Source organism: Amblyomma americanum, chromosome 5, assembly GCF_052857255.1.
Source record: "Amblyomma americanum isolate KBUSLIRL-KWMA chromosome 5, ASM5285725v1, whole genome shotgun sequence".
In the NCBI taxonomy this organism is placed as follows: Eukaryota; Metazoa; Arthropoda; class Arachnida; order Ixodida; family Ixodidae; genus Amblyomma; species Amblyomma americanum.
In genome coordinates this window covers 175,862,155-175,885,209 of record NC_135501.1, presented here as the reverse complement: position 1 = coordinate 175,885,209, position 23,055 = coordinate 175,862,155, and the positions used below count along the sequence as shown (strand labels likewise).

General features: G+C 49.4%; 1 protein-coding gene across 1 annotated transcript in view; it reads left to right on the top strand.

Moving 5' to 3' along the window:
* The first annotated feature begins 10,340 nt into the window (after positions 1-10,340).
* Positions 10,341-23,055, top strand: part of LOC144134380 (membrane metallo-endopeptidase-like 1) — a 13,155-nt gene continuing 440 nt past the window's right edge. The window contains exons 1-4 of the mRNA XM_077667303.1: positions 10,341-10,355; positions 12,381-12,689; positions 14,463-14,576; positions 17,965-19,929. Of these exons, the coding sequence (XP_077523429.1) occupies positions 10,341-10,355; positions 12,381-12,689; positions 14,463-14,576; positions 17,965-19,929 (2,403 nt within the window). The remainder of the gene's footprint in view (positions 10,356-12,380; positions 12,690-14,462; positions 14,577-17,964; positions 19,930-23,055) is intronic.

Genomic DNA, 23,055 nt, shown 5'->3' with positions numbered 1-23,055 from the left:
TCCACTCAGGAGGAATCCACGCATGTTTGATTGAAAAATTAACCAGCTGCAATAAGGATGTAGGGGACTCCTCAAAGAGGATCCTTAACATTTTTGATGTTACCCTATCAGTGCCAGGAGCAGCAGTTAGTAACCTCAACACTATCGTGGAAACCTCGGGAAGGGTAATAGGGGCGACATGCTTAAACTGGTTCACTGACGCCACAAACGCGGAGCGCAAAGAAATTACAGAGGCGAAACGCTTCTCTAATCCTTTGGCAATTGTCTCAACTGTTTCTATTGCTTCTTGCGGGGTCAAAACACATGAGGGTGAATTTTCTGAAACCGGAATCTTTTTCCGCGACATTAAGAAACCGAAATGTGCGCGACGATTTCCTGATTTTGATAGGAAATCAAAAGGCTCGTATTCTTAATTTTCTTTCGCTTGTGAGGTTGTGTGAGATTGGGCTTGAGATTGTGCACGATGACGCTGATGCACAAACCCCCACGCCGGAGAAACCAACGAAGGTGGTGGTCAGCAAGGTCAACGACGAAGCACAAGCCACTAGTGCGCCTTCTGACTAACAAAGGCTGCCTTCGAAGCCTCCTGTCGCTCGTTGGATGGTCCTGAACAATACAAAGCATACAGCGAAAAGATATGCAAAATACGAAGATTATCACTTGGGAATCTCCTCCTCTGGTGAGCGGAAAGTAAACACGCTCCGGCACTTATCTCATTCTTTTGTGGATAGAGAACGCTGCATGAAATTCTCGTTTTTTGGTTTTCAGTAAGTTGGAAGAATTTTGCTGTTTCAAGCTCTGGCGAGAACTTGAGCTATGAAATACGTGCGAGAGCGATGCCAACGACCACTCTGACATCATTTGCGTGCTCCCAATCAAGCTGTAATTTGAGCAGCGCTCAGTTTACCAGTCTGGTGACCTAAAAGGGCAAAGACATACGGAACTAAACTCTAGTAAGACACTTCGTAAACCTGGCTCACATCGATTGCACCGGTGGCGCCATCTCGTTTGTTGGCCATAGTTTAGGCAAACTAGCGGAGCTGTGCGGCCCGTTTGAAGGCACTTCTTGAACTGGTTTACCAATGATTCCAAAAACATGCACCCTATAGACCATGAGGTTAGAAGACAAGCACAAGCCAAAGCCTTACTTAACAAGTACGGACAGTGTGCTGGAACAATTTATGTAGATGTGGGAGAATACGCACCTACAAATGCCTTTGCAATTGTGGCTGTCAACGAGAACGGCGGCCACATCGTCTTGCCAACAATCAAAACGAAATCCTCTGAAACGGCAGAAGAGGCAGCTATGGGCCTCGACATAGCGTATACGCAAGAGAGCACCATTCTCGGCGACTCGAAAATGGCTATCAATAATTTCGCAAAAGGTCGAATTACGAACACCTCCGTTAAAATCCTTAACAGCACCAAATTCTGACCAAATTATTCCGAACTGATATGGGTCCCAGCCCATTCGGGGAATCCGGTGAGCGAGGAAGCGAACAATATAGCCAGAGGTTTCGCCGACAGGGCAGCGGATGAGTCTGGCTGCCTGAATTTCACGGACCCCATCATCACGAATCATTGTCTAATCAATCATTTTAAATTAGAGAGGAGAACTTTGCCCCCTCCGCACAAAAGTGTAACTAACTAGCAAGAGGTTACATGGCGTCCTCTACACACGGGATCGACACGCTTCCCATCGCTCCTCGCGCTCATTGTCCATGATCAGTACAACCCCGACTGCAAACACCGCGGCCAACGAGGCAACTACGATCATATCCTATGGGATTGCAAAATAGAGCCACCTCAGCATGCCCTAATTACCGATCCTTCCCTGAGCCGCGGTGGCTCAGTGGTTAGGACGCTCGGCTACTGATCCGGAGTTCCCGGGTTCGAACCCGACCGCGGCGGCTAAGTTTTCATGGATGCAGAACGCTAACGCACCCGTGTGCTGTGCGATGTCAGTGCACGTTAAAGATCGCCAGGTGGTCCAAATTATTCCAGAGCCATCTACTACGGCGCTTCTTTCTTCTTTCGCTTCCTCCTTTATCCCTTCCTTTACGGCGCGGTTCAGGTGCCCAAAGATATATGAGACACATAATGCGCCAATTCCTTCCTCGAAAAACCGATTATTATTATTATTATTATTATTATTATCCCTCGAGCGGTGGGAGACCGTGCTGGCTAGCTCTTACCCTAGAACCAAAGTTCCGCCATTGGATGTTGCCTGACAACGTCGGTGAGGGCTATGTACTCTCGACCACTTAACCAAGCTCTTTCCGACGAATAGAATGTTTTACAATCAATCAATCATCAAAAACACTTCGTGTCACCAAAACTGCACTAAACCTGCAGACTTTCGTTAAAAAGCGCTTTCAAACCTACCGCAAAAACCCGCCGCGGAGGCTCAGTTGTTGCGGCGCTCGGCTACCGATCCGGAGTTCCCGGGTTCGAAGCCGACCGCGGCGGCTGCGTTTTTATGTAGGCAAAACGCTAAGGCGCCCGTCTGCTGTGCGATGTCAGTGCACGTTAAAGATTCCCAGGTGGTAGAAATTATTCCGGAACCCTCCACTGCGGCACCTCATTCTTCCTTTCTTCTTTCACTCCATCCTTTATCCCTTCCCCTACGGCGCGGTTCAGATACTGCACCAATTCATTTCCCCCAAAACCAACTATTATAACCTGCCGCCAGACGCACACCCCCACTCCTTTCGTGAATCTCCACGACGAACAAACGAGATGGCGCCACCGGTGCAATCGATGTGCGAACCGCTCGTTTAATGTCGTGGTCGCCGGAGACGATTCGCATATTCAACCTCTTATGATCGAGTCGAAGAGTTGCTGCAAACAGATGCGGTATTAAGCAATTCTGCCGACAAAGTGTCATTTCTGTGGGGAACTTGTTCTTGAACAAATCACCGGTTCAACTGAGAGAGGCATTCTACGGTGCGTTATTAATTGCGGAACACGCTACAGTAGATAAGGAGGACAATTATTACTAAGATAATTAATGATCCTTGCACGACTAATCTTGATCCAAGGAATAAAATGTGAGTGAGAATTATTCAGTAATAATAAATATGACTAAGAACCTCTCACTAAGTCCAGAGAATAATATATGACTCCAAAATACTAGAACATGAATAATGGCAAATAAACATGAATTAGAAGAAAAATAAACAAAGAAGAGAATAAAAAAGCCAAGATACATATAGAGTAAAAAAAAAGAAAAAAATACACATAGTAAACTACACATCAGTCACAGCCGTACAGTCAGTGGAAAATTTTCCAGTGACTCTATTGAGCCGGAGTATCCGGCCCCGAACCCAACCGCACAAAGGCCGCGTTTCCATAGAGGCGTAACGCAATATGAGCCCGTGTGCTGCGCGCTGTGGTGCTGTGGGATGTCAGTGCGCGTTAAATGCCCACATTTAGTCGAAATTATTCCGGAGCCCTCCACCCGCCGCAGTGGCTCAGTGGTTAGAGCGCTCGGCTACTGATCCGGACGTCCTGGGTTCGAACCCGACCGCGGCGACTGCGTTTCGATGGATGCAAAATGCTAAAGCGCCCGTTTGCTGTGCGATGTCAGTGCACGTCAGAGATCCCCAGGTGGCCGAAATTATTCCGGAGCCCACCACTACGGTACTTGTCTTTTAATTTATTCTTTCACTCCCTCCATTATCCCTTCACTTACGGCACGGATCAGGTGTCCGCCGATATGTGCGACAGATACTGCGTCATTTCCTTTCCTCAAAAAACCAAACCGATTTTCTGGAGCCCTCTACTACGGCACCTTTTTCTCTCTTCTTACTCCCACCTTCCATCACGGTGCGCTTTCCACCAAGAGGTGAGACATTTGCAGCGCGATTTCCTTTCCTCAAAATCCATACGATCCTGCTTCTTAAAAACGATGACAACATGCGGTAGGCTTCCATTCGGGTTCATTTCCTTGCCATGCCTGATTTGCTTATTCGATACTTGAAGACGTATTTTGAACGCAACGGATATTTTAGATTGAGTATAGCTGTGGAGGCCATCATCCTCGTCGTCAGCCCGCTAGTCTATTTGGCGACTCAGTCTCCATGAACTATCCGTAGGAGCACCTGTTTGATGGTATGGTTTACGGTTTATGAGGGTTTGACGTCCCAAAGCGACTCAGGCTATTAGAGACGCCGTAGTGAAGGGCTCCAGAAATTTCGACCACCTGCGGTTCTTTAACGTTCACTGACATGGCACAGCACACGGCCCTCTAGAATTTCGCCTCCATCGAAATTCGATCGCCGTGGCCGGTATCAAACCCGCGTCTTTCGGGCCAGCAGCCGAGCGCCATGACCACTCAGCCACCGCGAAGGCTAAGAGTACCTGTATGAGTAACTCGACAAATAAGGCAGGCATTTTTGTATGATGTTTTTCTCACGTTTATTTCTGAGCGGCGTTTGTGTCATGAATCATAGTTCAAGCTGCTTCTGTGTTTGCAAGATTGTCGTCATCATCAGCCTGACTACGCCTACTGCACCACAAAGGCTACTCCCATGGCTCTCCAATTAACTCTGCCCTGTGCCTGTTGCGGCCATCCCATCCCTGCAAACTATGAAATCTCATCTGCCCCCTGCTATCCTTTCCTTCTCTTTAAATCCATTCTGTTAATCTTAAAGACCATCATTCCCTGCCCACGCTCATCATTACAGTAAACCTGAAAATGAAACACTTGTGCAATATAAGACGCATTTGTGATAGTTTCCTGCCGGTAGGACACATAGTAATAAGTAGTAAATGGCTTCACGAAGACGTTAAATAACCCCTGGTGGTCGAAATTCCCGGAGCCCTTCACTACTGAGTCCCTCATAGCCCGAGTCGCTTTGGGACGTTAACACCTAATAAACCAAACTAAACCAAGCTTGGAAGACAAAACGACCCAATGGGCTGTCTTGTTGGTTTAAACCACCCGAACTCACTCTCACTGTCGCGTATTAGTGGAACGGAAGCGAAATAAAATTTTGCAAATAAAAATATCCCGGACCTCCAGGAATGCGGGTCTGATGCTTGCTTAAGCCAGTTTGACACGCAAGCGAAAACGCTCGTGATTTTTTCCACCGCGGCGCAAAAACATGGTTATAGCGGCTTGAGTGGTGACCGGATGATGGTGGTGGTAGTGGTTTTAATAAAAATAATAGCAAAAAGGAAGGAAAAGATTTTTGCTAGCCCCGGCATCTGCCATCGATACTGAAGCACCTGAGCTGGGGCAGCGGAAATAAAAGATAGCAGGCAGAATGGAGAAATTAAATGAAAGAGGTGAGGGGACAGGAAGAGAGGATAAGGGAGTGCCATCGATACTGAAGCACCTGAGCTGGGGCAGCGAAAATAAAGGATAGCAGGCAGAATGGAGAAATTAAATGAAAGAGGTGAGGGGACAGGAAGAGAAGATAGGGGGAGAAGTAATATGTACAAACTATTTACACAATAAGAAATGTGTCCAGGTTGTGCGCGTGATTAGTTCATTTTAGAGGAATTAAATCACACATGCGCACAGCACTGTGTTGGTTACAACTGGAGTGGGCGTCCAGTTATTAATTGTTCAAGGTAGAACTCGCGGAGCGTTCGGTCACTGTGTGTAACTACCTGACGGAGAACAGACGGGACGTCAAGCCCGTGTGTTCGAGGAATGCACAGAGGCTCACCAAAGTTCGCTCACGAGTGCGCGCACTGCCCTGCGGCCACAATAGCGTCTTGATGGAGCCTGGTAGTATGCCCTGCGCCCTATAGGCCGCGAGCATATCGCGACGAGCATCGACGAACGCGGCACAGTGAAGGAACAGGTGTTCTAGTGTTTCCACTGCACCGCATCCCTCACAAACATCACTCGTCGCGATTCCGTGACGCACCCGTCGTTCCCCGGGCCACACGCAGCCAATGCGCGCGCGGAGGATCATTGCACGTTGTGACCGTGTAAGTGCGCGACAGCCGGTGACACTGTCGATGCGCCCAATCCCGCAATGCGTGCGTCGGGGTGCTGCTTTCGGAGATGGTCATGGATGGAAGCTAAGCAGCATTGGGCTCGGTCAGTACTTGGGAGGGAGACCGGAGCGGCAATTAGTGGTTTTTAGGGAAATCAATGGTGTAGTAACTCTCTCACTCTTTAGTGGACACCTAAAACGCGCCGTAAGGGGATTGAGGAAGTGAAAATTACTCTAGAACCCTCCGCAACGGGACCTCCTTCTTCCTTTCTTCTCTCACTCTCTCCTTTATCCCCTCCTTTACGGCGCGGTGCGGCAGATGTTGTGCCATTGCCAGATGTGTGGAAGATGTGCCATTGCCTTCCTCAAAAAACAATTTTTCTTTTTCCAAAACCCGCCGTGGTGGCTCAGTGGTTAGCGCACTCGGCTACTGATCCGGAGTTCCCGGGTTCAAACCCGACCGCGGCGGCTGCGTTTTCATGGAGGCAAAACGCTAAGGCGCCCGTGTACTGTGCGATGTCAGTGCAGGTTAAAGATCCCCAGGTGGTCGAAATTATTCCGGAGCCCTCCACTACGGCCCCTCTCTTCCTTTCTTCTTTCACTCCCTCCTTTATCCCATTTCCTTTCCCAAAAAGACAATTTTCAATTTTCAATGGAATTTCAACCGCGCGCTAAGGGAAGGGATAAAGGAGGGAGGGAAAGAAGAAAGGAAGAAAAAGGTGCCGTAGAGGAGGTCTCTGGAATAATTTCGACCGCCTGGGGGATTTTTAACGTGCACTAACATCGCACAGAGCTCAAAAACCAATTATTATTAGTATTATTCTTTTCTCATAAATTGGTTTTTATAGTGCCTCATCACCTGCGGCGGTGGCTCAGTGGTTAGGGCGCTCGGCTACTGATCCGGAGTTCCCGGGTTCGAACCCGACCGCGGCGGCTGCGTTTCGATAGAGGCGAAACGCTAAGGCGCCCTTGTGCTGTATGATGTTAGTACACGTTAAAGATCCGCAGGTGGTCGAAATTATTGCGGAGCCCATCACTAGGGCACCACTTTCTTCCTTTCTTCTTTCATTGATTCCTTTATCCCTTCCATTTACGGTGCGGTTCAGGTGTCGTCGATATGTAGGTCTGATACTGCGCCATTTCCTTTACCCCAAAACCAAGTTTCAATTTTCAATGGAATCGCAACCGCGCTCTAAGGGAAGAAATAAAGGAGGGAGGGAAAGATGAAAGGAAGAGAGAGAGAGATAGAAATAACATTTATTAGCACCCGTCAAAAAGATGATGGGTATCCGAGGCGCCACTCGGTCCCAGCCATGTCCTCCCCCTCAGTCGACCGGGATCTCTTGGATCTCAGCAGCGGCAAGGGCGAGACGGTTGACTTCTCGTTGTTGATTGCCGTCCTCGTTGTAAAGCAGCGCCTAAACAGATGCCTTAGAGGAGGTCTCCTGAATAATTTCGACCACCTGGGGGATTTTTAACTGCACTAGCATCCCACAGACCCCGCCGCGCTGGCTCAGTGGTTAGAGCGCACGGCTACTGAACCGGAGTTCCCGGGTTCGAACCCGACCGCGGCGGCTGCGTTTTTACGGAGGCGAAACGCTAAGGCACCCGTGTGCTGTGCGATGTCAGTGCACGTTAAAGATCCCCAGGTGGTCGAAATTATCCCGGAGCCCTCCACTACGGCACCTCTTCCTTCCTTTCTTCTTTCACTCCCTCCTTTATACCTTCCCTTACGGTGCGGTTCAGGTGTCCAACGATATATGAGACAGATACTGCGCCATTTCCTTTCCCCAAAATCCAATTAATATTATTAGTAACATCGCACAGAACACGGGCGCCGTTTGCGTTTCGCCTCCATCTAAACGCGGCCGCCGCGGCCGGGTTTGCACCCGGGTACCCCGGATCAGTAGCCGAGCACTTTAACCACTGAGCCACCGCGGCGGGGTCCATTTTGGTCTATTTTTCTTTCGCATGGGCACTGTCACCCGCCTCCTCAAGATGTGGTTTTGTCACGAAGAATTGCGCATTAACATATCATGCGCCAAGAGTCAGGTGATGAATCACCCATAACGAGCAAGCAATCGGTGGATGGAAAGTCAGAAAAAAAAAATCGCAATAGGCACGCAAAGAAGATTCGCGCGGCGAAAGATCAGACAAGGTAGAAGAGGAGCTTTGCCCCGTGCTGGCACGCGCTCACGGAGCAGAAGAAGAAGAAGACACCACGAAGAAGCGTCGTCTCTCGCTGCTCTGCAAGCTTCAAGAAAGTGCTTTCTGGCAAGTACGCATAGCCCCAACTTTTCATACCTTTGGTCTTCGGAGATTTGCACTGGAACTACTGCAAAGTCTTTGCACTGTCCCCTTTCCATCGCCTCGTCATTATTCTTTTGCCGCCGTCTTTCCTGGTAGAAATCATTAAACAGCTAGTCTGCCGCTCTGGCGCAGTGCCCCTTGCGTCTTACCAACGAGCGTGATGACGTGGGTTCAATTCTGAGCTGCGCTAGAACGCTTTTAATGAGCAGGACTGGAAAAGGAATCGTGTGGGGGGATTGCGGTATGCCTTGAAGGTATTACCACCTGGACCAGCACCTTGACAGCGACAACAAAAGCCTTGGAGAAAGTACAGTACAGAGAAATTAACTGCAGGCAACTGGCGCCTTGTCGCTTTTTTCAAGTGAAGCTATCTGTTTCGTGTTCCCTCGACTTACGCCTTGAGGCGTATCCTCGCTTTCCAGTGCAGTGAAAGGCAATGTTCCCCATGAAAACCCTGGTATCATTACAATACTAGAATTCTGAGTGCCAGTGAGGATTAGTGCGGGTTTTATTCCCTTCCTTCGCCAATGGCGGCTGCTTTATTACGTCATGATGACGCCAGAGAGCTGCCATAATAAAAAAACGGTCGTTTCTAAACGGGCTCTGTTGGCAACTTAAACGCGACTGCGGCCCATGACGTAATGAACATGACTGTGATGTTCATGGAATGTTCATGCGATGTGTGGGGACTCCTTCATTTACACCGCGTCCTTGCGCGCTCCCAGGTGGCCATGTCGAAGGAGCCCAGCCAGCTAAAGAACACCAAAAAAGGCCTCCAGAAGACCCGTCGGAGCGTGAGCAGTGTACACGCTCCTGTGGCCTCCACGGTGGACGGATCTTCATCGGGCATGGTCTCTGGCACCAGAAGCTCCTCCTACCCCTCGCCATCCACTGCAACCTCCAGCGTCGCAGCCGCCAACCAAGGACAAAAAACCGACGCTGGGCCACCCGTCGACAAGCCGCTTGCCACCGAAGCCGGAGTTGTGTCGTCAGTGCAGGTAGCAGCTGGCGAGCGAAGCAAGCAACTTGAGTTCAGTGATGCAACGCCAGCGGGCTCCCCAGCTGACGTGGTGCCGCTGTCAAATGCACCGGATGCAGTCGCTGTTCCGGTGGCTGCTCAGGTAGTAACACGTACTTGCCTTTGATTACAGTTCATACGTAGTCTGACTCCTCGGTGTCGCTGGTTTGGTAAACATATCTAGTGATAACTGCTTTCTTAGACTCGCCCAAATATGGTTCGAAAGGCAGAACAACACGGTCTTGTTTCTTCACGAGTAATTTAAAGTCTCCACTCGGATCGATTGTCCGTGATGAATGAGAAGCAGCGGTCAAGTGGGATTCAATAATTAGAACGAGCAAGCCGATCCGCGGATTTCGCAAGAAGCGTCACCTGTTTGCTAGGGTGAAAACCGACGCAAGGAGCAGCGGGCTCACTGGAGGAATGAGCAGAAACGAATAGATCACAGACATGTCTGGTATTCTGGGAAGTAGGTGAGGGAGGGTCATTTTGTAAAGCTAATTCTCTGCGCAGCAGGTGGTGGAGCCTGGACACAGCTCTAGACGTCTACTGAGTTTACGCACAGCACTGTGTGCTCTGATTTTAAGGCCGTCATTTCTTTGTTCTTCGTGTTTTTCAGGCGTGTTACCACGTCGAGTTACCATGCAGTTACCTCGAAAAGCGTATAACAGCTGTTTTTTACCGGTGCTCAATTACGGGGCAGAAACTTGAAGGCTAACGAAAACGGTTAAACTTGAATTGAGGACAACGCATCGTGCTATGGAAATAAAAATATTACGTGTAACGATAAGTGACTGCAAAGTGCACCAGGCAACAGTTGATCAGACAAAGGGCAATAGTGGAAGGTGTATCAATTAATGACATCTTATGCGAAAGCTACAAGAGTAAAGGGACTTGGGCAAGTCGTCTAATCAGAACGCAAAATAACCAATGGTCGTTTACGTTAACGGACTGGATAGCCTGAGAAGGTGAGTATAGCAGGAGGCGGCAGATAGTTTGGTAGGTGGATGAGAATAGAAAGTTTGCGGCGATAACTTGGTCGCAGCTGACATGGGACCATGTTAATTGGAGAGGTATGGGAGAGGCCTCAGTCCTGCAGTGGGCAGGCAGTGAGACCATGTGAAGTTATGAAGTGTGTTTTTCGGTAGATGAAAACTTTTCATTGGGCTTGAACATCCCTGGCATCAATAACCATCCCTAATTTCATCAAGCGCATTTTCTCTTCAGCTAAGCCGTGTTTTCTCTCTGACGTCATAGCGCTGCGTCATTAACATTTCAGCAATGACCCGTTTCTTTCTAGCCAGTAAGCGTTCGCAACCTATGTGCCTAACCTTATAAACCTATTTAGTCGCATGTAAATAAAGAACGAAGGACCAAATGCCCCTCAATGGGTCATTCGAGCCATTGTTGTTGACTTGTAACTTTGACACCGCTGTGAGTCACGTTGAACCTAGCAGGTAGATAAATAGGTAGCTAGGCGGACAGGTAGTCCAATCTGAGCAAAGAAGAGGAAACTCGCTGAAGTGAGAGCCTACTCTAGTATCACAGACCCTTAAACCTGGTAGCGTGATATCGCAGGTGGCTGGCAGGAGCAAGAGGATTCATTACGGATTAATGAACCGCACCGGTGGCCGAGTGGTTGAGCATCCGCCTCGCATGCGGGAGGTGCGGGGTTCGATCCCCACTGCCGCCGGGTACCTACCGGTGATACAAAGGGTAAAAACATTCCCCTGGCCTGGTTCTCGGCTATAGTAAGGGCTGAAATACTTGGGAAATGTATTTTTGACCCCACCTTGAGAAATCTAAAAATACCTTGTGCCATGGCGCTATTTGGCAATAGATGCCCTTGCGCCATAAAAATCCATAGTCATAAACATTACGGGTTGAAAGACTAACCGCAACACCATTATAATTAGGCGATGCTTTGGCAGGTGGGCGTCCTCTGAGGGGCATCTGCAACTGGGGTCTAAGCTCTATCCGCCTATAAAGTCGGTCTTTAAAGCGTGATGAGAAGTGTCGATTGATGTAACTCCGCGGTAGGCCAGGCAAGCCAAGCAGTACCAGGTTTGACCGTTGTGTGCAGCTCTGTCGCCTCACCGGCCGCTCCTGAAAATTATGCCCTGCATATCACTACGAGAATTGTCAATAAAACCTGTAGCTCTCGCGAACAGTGCTCCTCTCAAAATGCTGAAGCATGACGGGCGTGGGCATGCCACCGTGACACGAAATCAGATGGCTTAAAAGAGGCGCTTGACGTCTCGATTGTGTACCGGGCATATTAGCAGTGCTACTGCTTCGTTTGTCGTCTTCTGGGGCCCATGTTCCCGTAAGAAGACCTTTACCTTTGTCCGTGTTATTCTGTCACTACAGTGTGTTGTGTCATGAGGTGACTGATATCGCTGTCGCTTGAGCTCAAAATAGTCCCTCTGCGGTCCACGGGAATGTCCGCTGCGATGCTTCACTGATCTTTTGTGGTCTGTTCATATAGCCGCATACAGTTACTAAAACTAATACTAATAACCGCAAAGAGGATAGTCTCTGGGTGCTTGTAAGACTCGAATAGGGTCCCATTTGAAGTCAATATGTGGGTTGCTCAACACGCGCCACTGTTGGCCCAACCTGACGAATACTTCGTCGGTTCTATGTTAAACTAATATGTCACCCTAAGTGGAGTGGAGGTTAGTTTTGGGAGTTTTTCCGGAACGCCCCACCGTCGGCAGTCTATTGGTATCGGTCTCTTAGTCGGCCTTCATAAAGCCGAAATGTGGCCTATGTAGGTAGAATTTCGGACGGTGGGCATGGCTAGTCATTGGCAAACTCAAATGACAGAAATGCGGAATCGGAAAGGCCATGATTGTTTCGAACCTGCCAGCCCCTTGCCGTCAGTGCACGACGTAGGTATTAGACGGCCTGCCTCAGCTCTAGCCATAGTTTTACAAGCATGATTCCACTATCTTGTACTACCTGGAATCGTTCGCGTTTTGCACTCCATCTCATTAGCACCCATAGGAATTGAGGATGGTGTCAACTGTAGATGCCATGCATTTAGCTTGTATAGTAATCAATAAGGAGGGTCCAATACATGAACATACCCTCAGGTGTCGCTGACGAAGGGGAGAACCAGGCGCAGTCGAAGAAGCCAGTCAGTGGCCAAGCCCCAGAACCGACGGACGACCGAGGCGGTCTCCAATGTAGACGTTCCGCTTCGTGAACCTCCTACGACGTCCGTCGCGGGCACCGAGGCCAACGCGAAGCGCTCGGAATACCCTGAGGCAGTCGGTGACAAGACCCAGGGAGAATCCGAGGCTGCAACCAGGGAGCGACCACAAGTGCCAGTGTTTAACGAAGAAGCGCCGCTGAAGGAGGCACTGGCCCAAGGAGCGGCCGCCCAGCCCCCGTTGCCGAAGGTAAAGGCGCCCCTTGCTCCTAATTTCTTGACCAGCACCCTTTGGCAGTTTTACAGGTTTAGCTATATGTATAGTAGGAGACAACTTAAAAAAAAAACAGCAGTTGCTAACGTTGGGCCACTGTCTGCGGCATGCTGAATTACTCCGCTAGCCAATCTCAACAATAAATGAAAACGTCGTTTTAATGTTTTACTTCACTGAACGAGCCGGCTATCAAGATTATACAGCTTATATATTTTTTGTTGTGGTCCGTTTCTTTTTTTAGGTAGCGAAGAAAAAAGGTTGACTACGGGCTACTTTTTTGTCGTGGCAGAATTCTGTGCGGTGGTCCTGAATCGGGCGGAGGTTCGCTGCAGACTTAAGTTGTATTCCACTATAGAAGATAACACTAAATCTCGTCCTACTCTTCAACCACGTTACAGATCTCGACAAACAGCAGCTGCAGTGCGACATTTGAGCGATAGCACAGCTTCACGTTTGAGCGATGTGCGACAGAAGCGGTCCAACGGGTCTACAACCCCTCTCTCCCACTTATTCTCCATCACAGCACGCAATTCTATCATATTGTTCTGCGACAGAATACATTATAATATAATTAACGCTCGCGGCTCGTGACAGTGGCAGACGAATCACAAGTGGGTTCTCGATCTAGGCCATGTTGATACTAACGTAGAGCCTGCAAATAAAAACCGATTGTATACTATACAGTGAACCAAACTAACGGGGATACATCCTGAGCTCTGTCCTTTGTCATTTCCTTAATTACTATAATGTGTTTTCAACTATGCCATCGGCCCCATCCTGAATGATCTCGAAGTTATTTTTATATGAGAGGACAATCACACAGCGATTAAAATACATTTTATTTTCATTTCGTGCAACAACATTTAAGTATGAGGCCAGATTTTTGTAGTCAGGCAGGTGATTCCGTGGACCCAGCGCAGCGGTAGCCGAGTGGTTTGAGCATCCGCCTCCCATGCGGGAGGTGCGAGGTTTGATACCAAGTGGCGCCAGGTACCCAACAGTGATGCAATGGGTACAAGCCTTCCCCCGATCTGGTGCTCGGCTTTTTTATAGGGTGAAATGCTTTGGGAATGGGTCTCCGACCCCATCTTGTGAAATGAAAAACTACCTTGTGACATGGCGTTCTCTGGCCAGAGTTGCCTTTGCGCCATAAAAATTCATCATCATCATCATCGTCCGGAGACCCGATATCGTGTCCCCACTTCATGGCATCGCTTTTGTGAACACACTTCGGAACTGTTGTTAAGTTAATAACCATTCAAGACCAGATTTAACTTTAAAAGACTTAACGTGAACAGCCTTTAACAAACTATGACAAATCTTGGAGGATAGGTCGTTTACGTTCTGTTACCAAGCCTGGACAAAAAAGAGAGTGATAGGGTCGATGTAATGCTGGGCTAATGGGGGCACACAGTGTCAAGGCGTTTCTTGTGCACTTGCATTCAAGGCTTTTCTTGTGGACTTGCAAATTTTTTCGGCAAGACTCCCTAGCTCTAGCGACATCCTGCACTTGGTGTCCCGGACCGTGGAGTCTGTGGAACACGTTGCCGTGGTGCAGGCAAAATGAGAATGTAAAGCTTAGCTCGAATACATTTCGATGGTGTGTTGCTGTTTTTCTACGCTTGAGCAGGAACCGTCCATAAGTGCCGAAAATTGCAGGCGGAATTGAATAGGACTGTAGGCTCATTAATTTCCGTTCACTCAGTAATCGGTACTGCACAATTAAGTACTGCTGATACTGGCATGCAGGTCGCTGCCGGCGACGACGACCAGGGCCACAAGTCCGCTGTCTCGCCGCGCACTGCAAGGCGCAAGTCCGCCGCTGCTGCCCTCCATAAACTCGAGGAAATGGCGAGCGGTCTGGTGAGCGCCATTTTAGTTTCCTCGTTTTTCTCGCGGAATAGGTTGCTTACGATGTCATTTGTAGTGTCATGAATGCGGGTAACATTCTTGAATATAAATGAAAATTGGTTTTTGACGAACGAAATGATGCAGTAACTGTCTCGCATATATCGGTGGACACCTGAACCACGCAGTAATGGAAGGGAGGAAAGTATGACTGAAAAAATAAAGGAAGAAAGAGATGCCGCACTGTAGGTCTCCGATTAATAATTTTGACCACCACAGATCTTTAACGTGCACTGACATCGCACCGCACACTGGTGTGCGTTCACCTCCATCGAAACGCGGCCGCCGCGATGGGGTGCGAAACCTGGTAGTCCGGCTGTGTTGACGAGCGCCATAACCACTGAACCAACGCGGCGGGTCTTTCTTTCCTTATAATAATAATAATTGGTTTTGGGGGAATGGCAATAGCGCAGTATCTGTCTGACATATCGTTGGACACCTGAACCGCGCCGTAAGGGAAGGGATAAAGGAGGGAATGAATGAAGAAAGGAAGAGAGAAGAAAGGATGCTGTAGTGGAGGGCTCCGGAATAATTTCGACCACCTGGGGATCTTTAACGTGCACTGACATCGCACAGCACACGGGCGCCTTAGCGTTTTTCCTCCATAAAAACGCAGAGGCCGCGGTCGAGTTCGAACCCGGGAACTCCGGATCACTAGCCGAGCAGCCTAACCATTGAGCCACTGCGGCGGGTCTTTCATTTCTTAGAAACCAGCATTCTGCGACGCTTTGTAGATTTTATTCCCCAATCAGAGTTGCTCCCTTTCTCTCATTGACAACGCACAATACGTTGAGCTCTCGGCTACTGTGCAGTTGGTGCCGCTGTGAAAACATCATCAGCCTTACTACACCCAGTGCAGGGCAAAGGCCTCTCCCATGTCTCTACAATTAGCCCTATCCTTTGCCAGCAGCTCCCACCGTATGCGCGCGAAATTCGGAACCTCATCCGCACACCTAACTTTCTGCCGACCCCTGTTACGCTTGCCTTCTCTTAAAACCCACTCCGTTACTCTTCACGACCAGCGGTTGTCTTGCCTTCGCATTGCATGCCCTGCCCAAGCGGTATTCCGAAGTTTACGTCAGCCGCCACGAACGGCACGCACTGGGCTAAAGAGGCATGCATTGTTCTGGCCACGTCCACCTGCAAAGAACGAGGCGTCTTATTCAGGCTCTCAGGCGACGTGCAAAAATCTTCTGGGAGGTGGGATCTCTGCCTGCGCATAGAACATCCTGAGGAGCGTGGGGAGCCCCCATGCATCTACTTCGTCTGGGGTGCCGGGAACGACCTCCTGGCAAATGCCTGAGAACACGCTCTACCCACCGCGGCGGCTCAGTGGTTACGGCGCTCGGGTACTAATCCGGAGTACCCGGGTTCGAACCCGACCGCGGAGGCTGCGTTTTGATGGAGGTGAAACGCAAAGGCACCCGTATGCTATACGATGTCAGTGCACGCTGAAGATCCGCAGGTGGTCTATATTATTCCGCAGCCCTCCACTACTGCACCTCTTTCATGTTTTCTTCTTTCAGTCCCTCCTTCATCTCTTCGCTTACTGCGTGGTTCAGGTGTCGCCGAAATTTTAGGCAGATACTGCTCAATTTCCTTTCCCCAAAACACAATTTCATTCAATCATTCTCGCCTGGCGCCCCTTGTAAGGTGAACGGCCTCCACAAAACTGCTCTGAGATTTTACACAACCGCAAACTGAACTTGAGAAATCGCCAACCTTCTCAACCAGGCTTAAAACAGAATAAGCAGTGCTCTGTCGACAACTAGATATTTCCTCACCACTTTATACTGAGCAAAATGAACCCAACGCACCATGAATTAAACTGCAATCACTTCAAGGCGCTCAAACCCTGCGCCAGAAGGACTTGCGTGTGCGACGGCCCCGATGTACCACCCGCACTACCATCCGAAGAGCATTGGGCGGCCACGGTTATAACTAGCCCAACCCTGAGGCTGAACTCAAGCTAGTGGATAAGGCATGGTGAACAACTGAGTCTCACATCCTCGTGAACCAAAGAAGTCGTCAGCCCAGGGCGAGACTATCGCCTGCTCATTTCGGCAATGATGTTTGCAACTACTAAACCTCGGCTATGCTGTCTCTCTATTTCTCCTTTCACCCCCTCCATACTTGCCTCATGGCGCGTTGAGGTGTCCTCCAAGATGTGGCACAGTTGCTGTTTCCATAGCTAAAACAACTTTAACAGTAGTCTAACCAGTTTATTACCGCGTATGCCGCATTCTTCCCTTTCAGACCCTTTCAAAATTGCTGTGTTGATGCAAATTTTTTGCTGCTTCTAGTATTTGATCTCTTCAGGCTAACATAAAGAATAAGTTTATAATTTCTCGGAAGGCAATTTTAACCTGGTAAAATTATATACTAAAAAAATCTGAGTTTGAAATGTGGTAACGTTTAACCGCATTTCGTGAAACCTACCTCATAGCGAAAAGCTCCTACAGCACTTCTTATATCTCCAAAAGCCAGTGTAAAACTTTAGACGATAGGAAGAGCAGGCGGGGGCTATTCATTCCAAACGTTCCCACCAATAGGAGCAAGTACAGTCATGGTCAAAAACTTTTAGGTCAAAGTCATTTCGCTTTGGCCGCTTAACAGAGTCATTGCGGCACTATTAAACACCGAATGACCCTGAAATGCTAGCAGAAGGTTTCTCCTTGCGGCTGTGAAGCTTCTTGCTTGATTTGTGTTTTGAAGTATCCGCTCCACGGAGAAATATTGGAACGTTCATTTCGCTGCAGCTAAATGCTGTGGCCTTAAGACTCTTGACCAAGACTGTACGTCTGTAAAATGTTTATTAAACGAAACGTTCTGAGCTCGTACGCTAAAACCTTTACATAATTTTGTCGTTGTCATGAAGTGCCCACAGTGCGGAAGTGTGTATGCCGTGCTCATTAATACCATCTAGTTTTGCATTTCTTGAACCTCTACAAGAGACGCGACAACTCGTCGCCAAGCATGGTTTGCCCACCGATGGCGAGGAATTTCGGGCATCAACCAGAGCCGTAGCTAGCGGCATCTGGGAAGATATTGGCAAATATCCTAAGTGGCCTCTATAAATCGGTGTACAGCGTGACTCTACCACCAAAGACGTTGACCACCATGCATCTAACAGGTCCACTATACTTCTGCCTTCATTAACAATCGATTGTCCCAACAGAAGGCCTCGAGCCTCGCTTTCTAAATGAAGAGTTCATCCATTCATTCATTCAATCTGTGAATATATCGGACAGACCCCAACCTGTAATACCGTGCAAACGAGTCGCAAGCGTGTACAGACGTAAATGTTCCGCAAAGAAACGTTTACACTCATTTCTTCTCGCAGGCACCGCAGTCTGCGATCAAAGGACGGGCCTTTACCAAGACCACCATAAGAACCATAATCTCTTGCGCTGGAGCCGCGTGCCTCGCTGTCGTCTGTTTTCTAATCATCCAGGCCGTGGCAAAGCAATTATTTAGCACCCGCAAGTTCTGTGTCACCGAAGACTGCGTTCGACACACGACGCTGCTCACCAAATACCTCGACCCGAATCGCGATCCTTGCGAGAACTTTAGCGCCTACGTCTGTTCCGCATGGTACACTTCATCAGACCACAGCGAGCAGGTCACGTCGGTCTTGGATAGCCTGCGGTTTTCCTGGTACCAACACTTCAGGGACATCCTGCTACAAGGAGCGCTCAAGATTCCTGCCGGGGAAAAACCGCTGGCCATGTACGATATGTGCAGCACTGGCTACAAGTCGGGAGCTTCGCAACGGGCTCCATTTCTTGAGTTCCTCAAGAGCCACAAGCTGACCTGGCCTGAGCCTCCTGCGCAGCTCCACGAGCCGCTTGGCTTAATTATCTACCTCGCTTACAAGTGGCAGTCACCGTCCTGGGTATCAGTCAGAGTCCTGGAGCCTGCACCGTCCGGACAGCAGCGCATACTCGTGAGTCCAGGGTTGTACATGCCAATAGTGCGGAAGCAGCACCAAAACATCAAACTAACTTACGTAAAATACTGGGAGCTGTTTCTCGTTCACCTCTATCCAGACGCCACTACACGGCCGCGCATTAACGTTACGGACGTGGAGAATGTGCGGGACGTGGAGGGAGACATCCTAGAAGCTATTGACTCGGTCATGAGATCGGCAAAAATGCAGCCTGCGCTGTTCCTGTTCAGCGAAATTAGCCATCACGTACCGAGCGCCTCAGCCAGCGTTTGGGTGGACGGTTTTCAGCGCGGACTTTCTCTTGAGCCGAAGCTCACTCCTCAAGACTACCTTGCCGTCAGCGACTTGTCACTCATTATAACTGTCGCCGAGCTTTTGGCAAAGTACAACGTGAGACAGCTGAACATTCATATGATTTGGCTTTTGGTGCAGTATCACTCCCTCTTCGCAGGCTACGAGTTCCTCAAGATCCACTATGGCAGTGACAGGAAAGCGATGACGTACTTACCAGCCTACTGCGCACACCGTGTAGAAGTTTCGTATAAGGTTCTCGTCGTCGCTCTCGGCTTTCACTCCCTCTTCACCGAGCAGGACAGAAGCACCATCGACATCGGTTTCGATAGTCTTGTCACGGCGGCCGTCAAAAAGATCGACAGTGCCGAGTGGATGGACAAGGAAAGCAAGGTTCGTGTGTCCACAAAGCTTGCCGCGGTGAAGAAGGCGCTTTGGCCGCCGGCAGCTGTCCTGGACAGAGACGAACTTGAGAGGATCTACGCCAACTTCCCGGGAAAGGCAGAGTCATTCTTCGAGTACTGGATCTTGGCGAGCACGGCTGCAGCTAAATATAAGAACACCCGCGAGTACCTGGAAGCTTTCAGACTGCGATGGAACAACCTGCCAGACTACATCGGCTACAACTACGTCGTAAACAGCGTAGAACTGGCAATAGCCGCCGCCACGCCGCCATCGTATTACAGGAATGGGACAAAAGCTATGCTCTACGGCGGCTTCCTGTTCCTGATGGCGACGCAGCTGGTGCGCGCGATAGACGCCGAAGGTCTGAAGTGGACTTCAAACGGAACTGTGGTCAATTCCATCTTGACGGACTCGACATATGCCAAGTTTCAGGCGAAGGCTAGCTGCAACAACGGCATGGAAAACAGCAGCGTCTTTCCAGAGATACCCGCTCTGGATATAACGTACTCTGCCCTCAAGAACTCGTACCTTCTTGATGAAAGAGAGCCTTTGCCGCTACGCGAAGACCTGCCGGCCGAGAAGGTCTTCTTTATGACGGTGTGCTACTTAACGTGTGCGAACCCCTCTGGCCACTACCCGTTTGCGGCGGACTGCAACAAGCTGGTACAAAATTCGAAATCTTTCGCTCACGTCTTCAATTGCCCCAAGGGATCCAAGATGAATCCGGTTGAGAAATGCTCCTTTTTTACATGATGTGTTCTGCACATTGCCCAGCAAAAAGGATGTGATGCGGTCAGTACACAAAATTACCAATTTTCGTAAATTTTTCTTCATTTCCAATTGTGGTAACGTCTACGAAATGTGTGCTTCTGAACGGAAGGACTTTTTGTTGTAGACAATTTAGCATGAACTTCTGTGAAGAAACATTGGGAACCACTTTAGCATGTCTAGCATTTGGTTTTGAAATGGCGTTCGTAGTTGGAATCGACAGCACAGATAGGGTAGTTGCTATTTCTGCTCTGCAGTTTCACAGTGCTATTTTCAATTGATTAAGCAGTTTTTCGGACGCACGCTCATAATGCTTACTCCGGGGGCACACCGAATTGACCCAAGTCTGTTTTATAAGCATCATTTTGATGTCTTAGATTCCATTGCTGGATTCAGCGAAGTCCTGAAATAACTGCGTCGTCATGCTCGGCGTTTCTTTCTACTGCGTTTTGAACACGTGTTACGCAAGTGTGCAACGAACATTGTGCCATGAAATGTATCGCTCTTCTATTGGCCGGCTACTTTCATTGGCGTGTTTCAACTTGTTGGAACTAGACGCTAATGCCACGAAGTGCAATGGTCCTCAGTACGAATTTAATTTTTAGCTATCTTTCCACGGGTTATAGAATCGCTCGTTTCTCATTTCGCGTTAACAATACGGTGCAGCTGCAGTGTGACAAATGTTGTTTGCGAATGTGAAGCCAGCGAATGTCTCAAACCGGCGAGTAAGTCAATGGCCAAAAGGTTAAACATTGATGTAGATCGTCTATCCCCGTAACGGCACGAAAACTCCGGCTTTGCGTTTTCGAAGAACTAGCTGATGCTCTTTCACAATTATATGTTCCGACAGTATGCTATATTACATCTCTGCGCAGTCTCAGTAGTCCAGCTGCTCATATTGAATGTGACCAAGTTAAGGGTTTGGGTTTTAGATTTGTCACTGAAGCAGCTGAAACAGCTAAAGCCTGCATGTGTGTGCCATCTTCGCAGTAAACGATGGATGGCAGCGTGCCGGAGCACCAGTCTTCGGGGTGGACTGTTTCTACAGTTTGTCGTAAAATATTTTCTGGCGCGGCTATACAGTTGCATGTTGCCCCATGTAACCGGCACCTTTCTTTGCGCCCTTTGTCATGCAACTTATGGTGAAAATGACTTTCCCCGTTTTGTTATTCCGTGTGCGGCACTTGTGCGAGTCGGAAGAGATCTCGAGGGGGTGCCAATATCAAACAAACTCTTCACTTCTGACAGCCATGTCTTCAGATAGCAATCAATGTGCCGACAGCTGGATTCCCGTGGTTTTTGAGCTGAGTGAAAGAGAACCGCGTGCTTTCTGTAGGTGATGGAAATTTCTGTTCCCTCGAAGGCAGGGCACTAGCGGCTGATGATCGGCCATCATTAAATGAAAGGCGTGGTAGCTGCCTCATTTCTCAGTGGACACCTGAATCGTGCCGTAAGAAAAGGGATAACGGAGAGAGTGAGAGAATAAAGGAAGAAAGAGGTGACATAGTGGTGGTCTCCGGAATAACATCGGCCACCTGGGGATCTTTAACGTGTACTGACGTCGCACAGGACAGGAGCGCCTTTTAACGTTTCGCGTGCACCGGAACGCGGCCGCCGTGGTCGGGTTCGGACCCGGGTACTCCGGTTCCGTAGCCGAGCGTCCTAAACACTGAGCCACCGCGGCGAGTCCTCAAAAACCCCTAATTTTCCGTTACGAAGCGTTTATCGGTGCCTCTAATCTAGGAGTCTTGATGTCATATGGATAGCAATAAGAGGGTTTCTCAACAGCTTCCACCCTCACCGTTTTATCACGTACCTAAGTGGCGGTAATATTGTTACGTGGTGGCCAGCCGAAAAAAGAGACGCTATGATCGATGGCAATGCGATGATTTAGTGGCCGGTAACCTAGCGCGAGCGCTCCTGCCCGCGCCACTGCACAGTTCGTCTTCTTCGTCACACTACCCGGGGCCACCGAGCGATCGTCTCGATCGGTGACAGAGACGCGCGAAGTGGTTACTGGCTTAAGAGGATGGTTGGACAAGAACGAGAAAAGGGTGAGGTGCTGGCCGCCACGATGAATAAGGTGGCTGAATGATTCCTGGCCTTGAAGCTTCCGGGCCGCAGGTCGCCAAGAGCTGACGGTCGAGTTCCCAGGACGCGCCGAACGGCCTGGGCAGGGGATCGGTGTCTTCAGGTGTAAGCGCCATCTCGGGTCGGTGGGTTCGATAGGTCAGGTACTTGCGTCGGGTTCAGTTCGTCGTGTTGAGTGGTCGGGGCGGGGGACGGGGCGGGTGGAACAACGGCGAGGTCGGTTCGGGTCTGAAAGGCTGGGGCACGGCCGAGCGACGCACGCCAAGAACTCACGGCTGACGACCACGGCTGACGCAGGACGCCGAAGCTCCCCGGACCAGGATGTCGTTGGTACCCCGCACCTCCACCAAATGTTGCGTGGCGGCCAGCCGAAAAAAGAGACGCTATGATCGATGGCAATGAGATGATTTAATGGCCGGTAGCCTAGTGCGAGCGCTCCTGCCCGCGCCACTGCACATTTCGTCTTCTTCGTCACAATATAGAGAACGTACCTCATCCGTCGCTATGGGCAAGGCTGGTGCTGGTGAACACACTCAAGGTTCGGTTGCATTACACACCAACACCCTTGAAAGCTGAAGAATGGACAGTCGCCGCCGTGGCTCAGGTGGTAGAGGAACGTACGCGAAATTTCGGAGGTCGTGGTATCGGATCCCATTGGCGACATGCGGTTATTTTTTCCGCTCTCGTATCAGTTACTTTAAAGCTATAAAATGGTAGCGGTAATAATTTTTGATTAATAATCACCAGAAATTAAAATAGCATATCTATGCTGCTTGGTATCGCAGAATGTTGGCTTCCGTGATGTATGTGATAACGAGGCCCTCTTTTGCCTTCCCTTGTCGTCTATAGTAAAGCTCATTCAAAGACTGCTAGCTAATTGCTTTTAGCGAAGGAAAGCTAGTCTCTTGATAAAGTTTGCTTTCCTTGCGC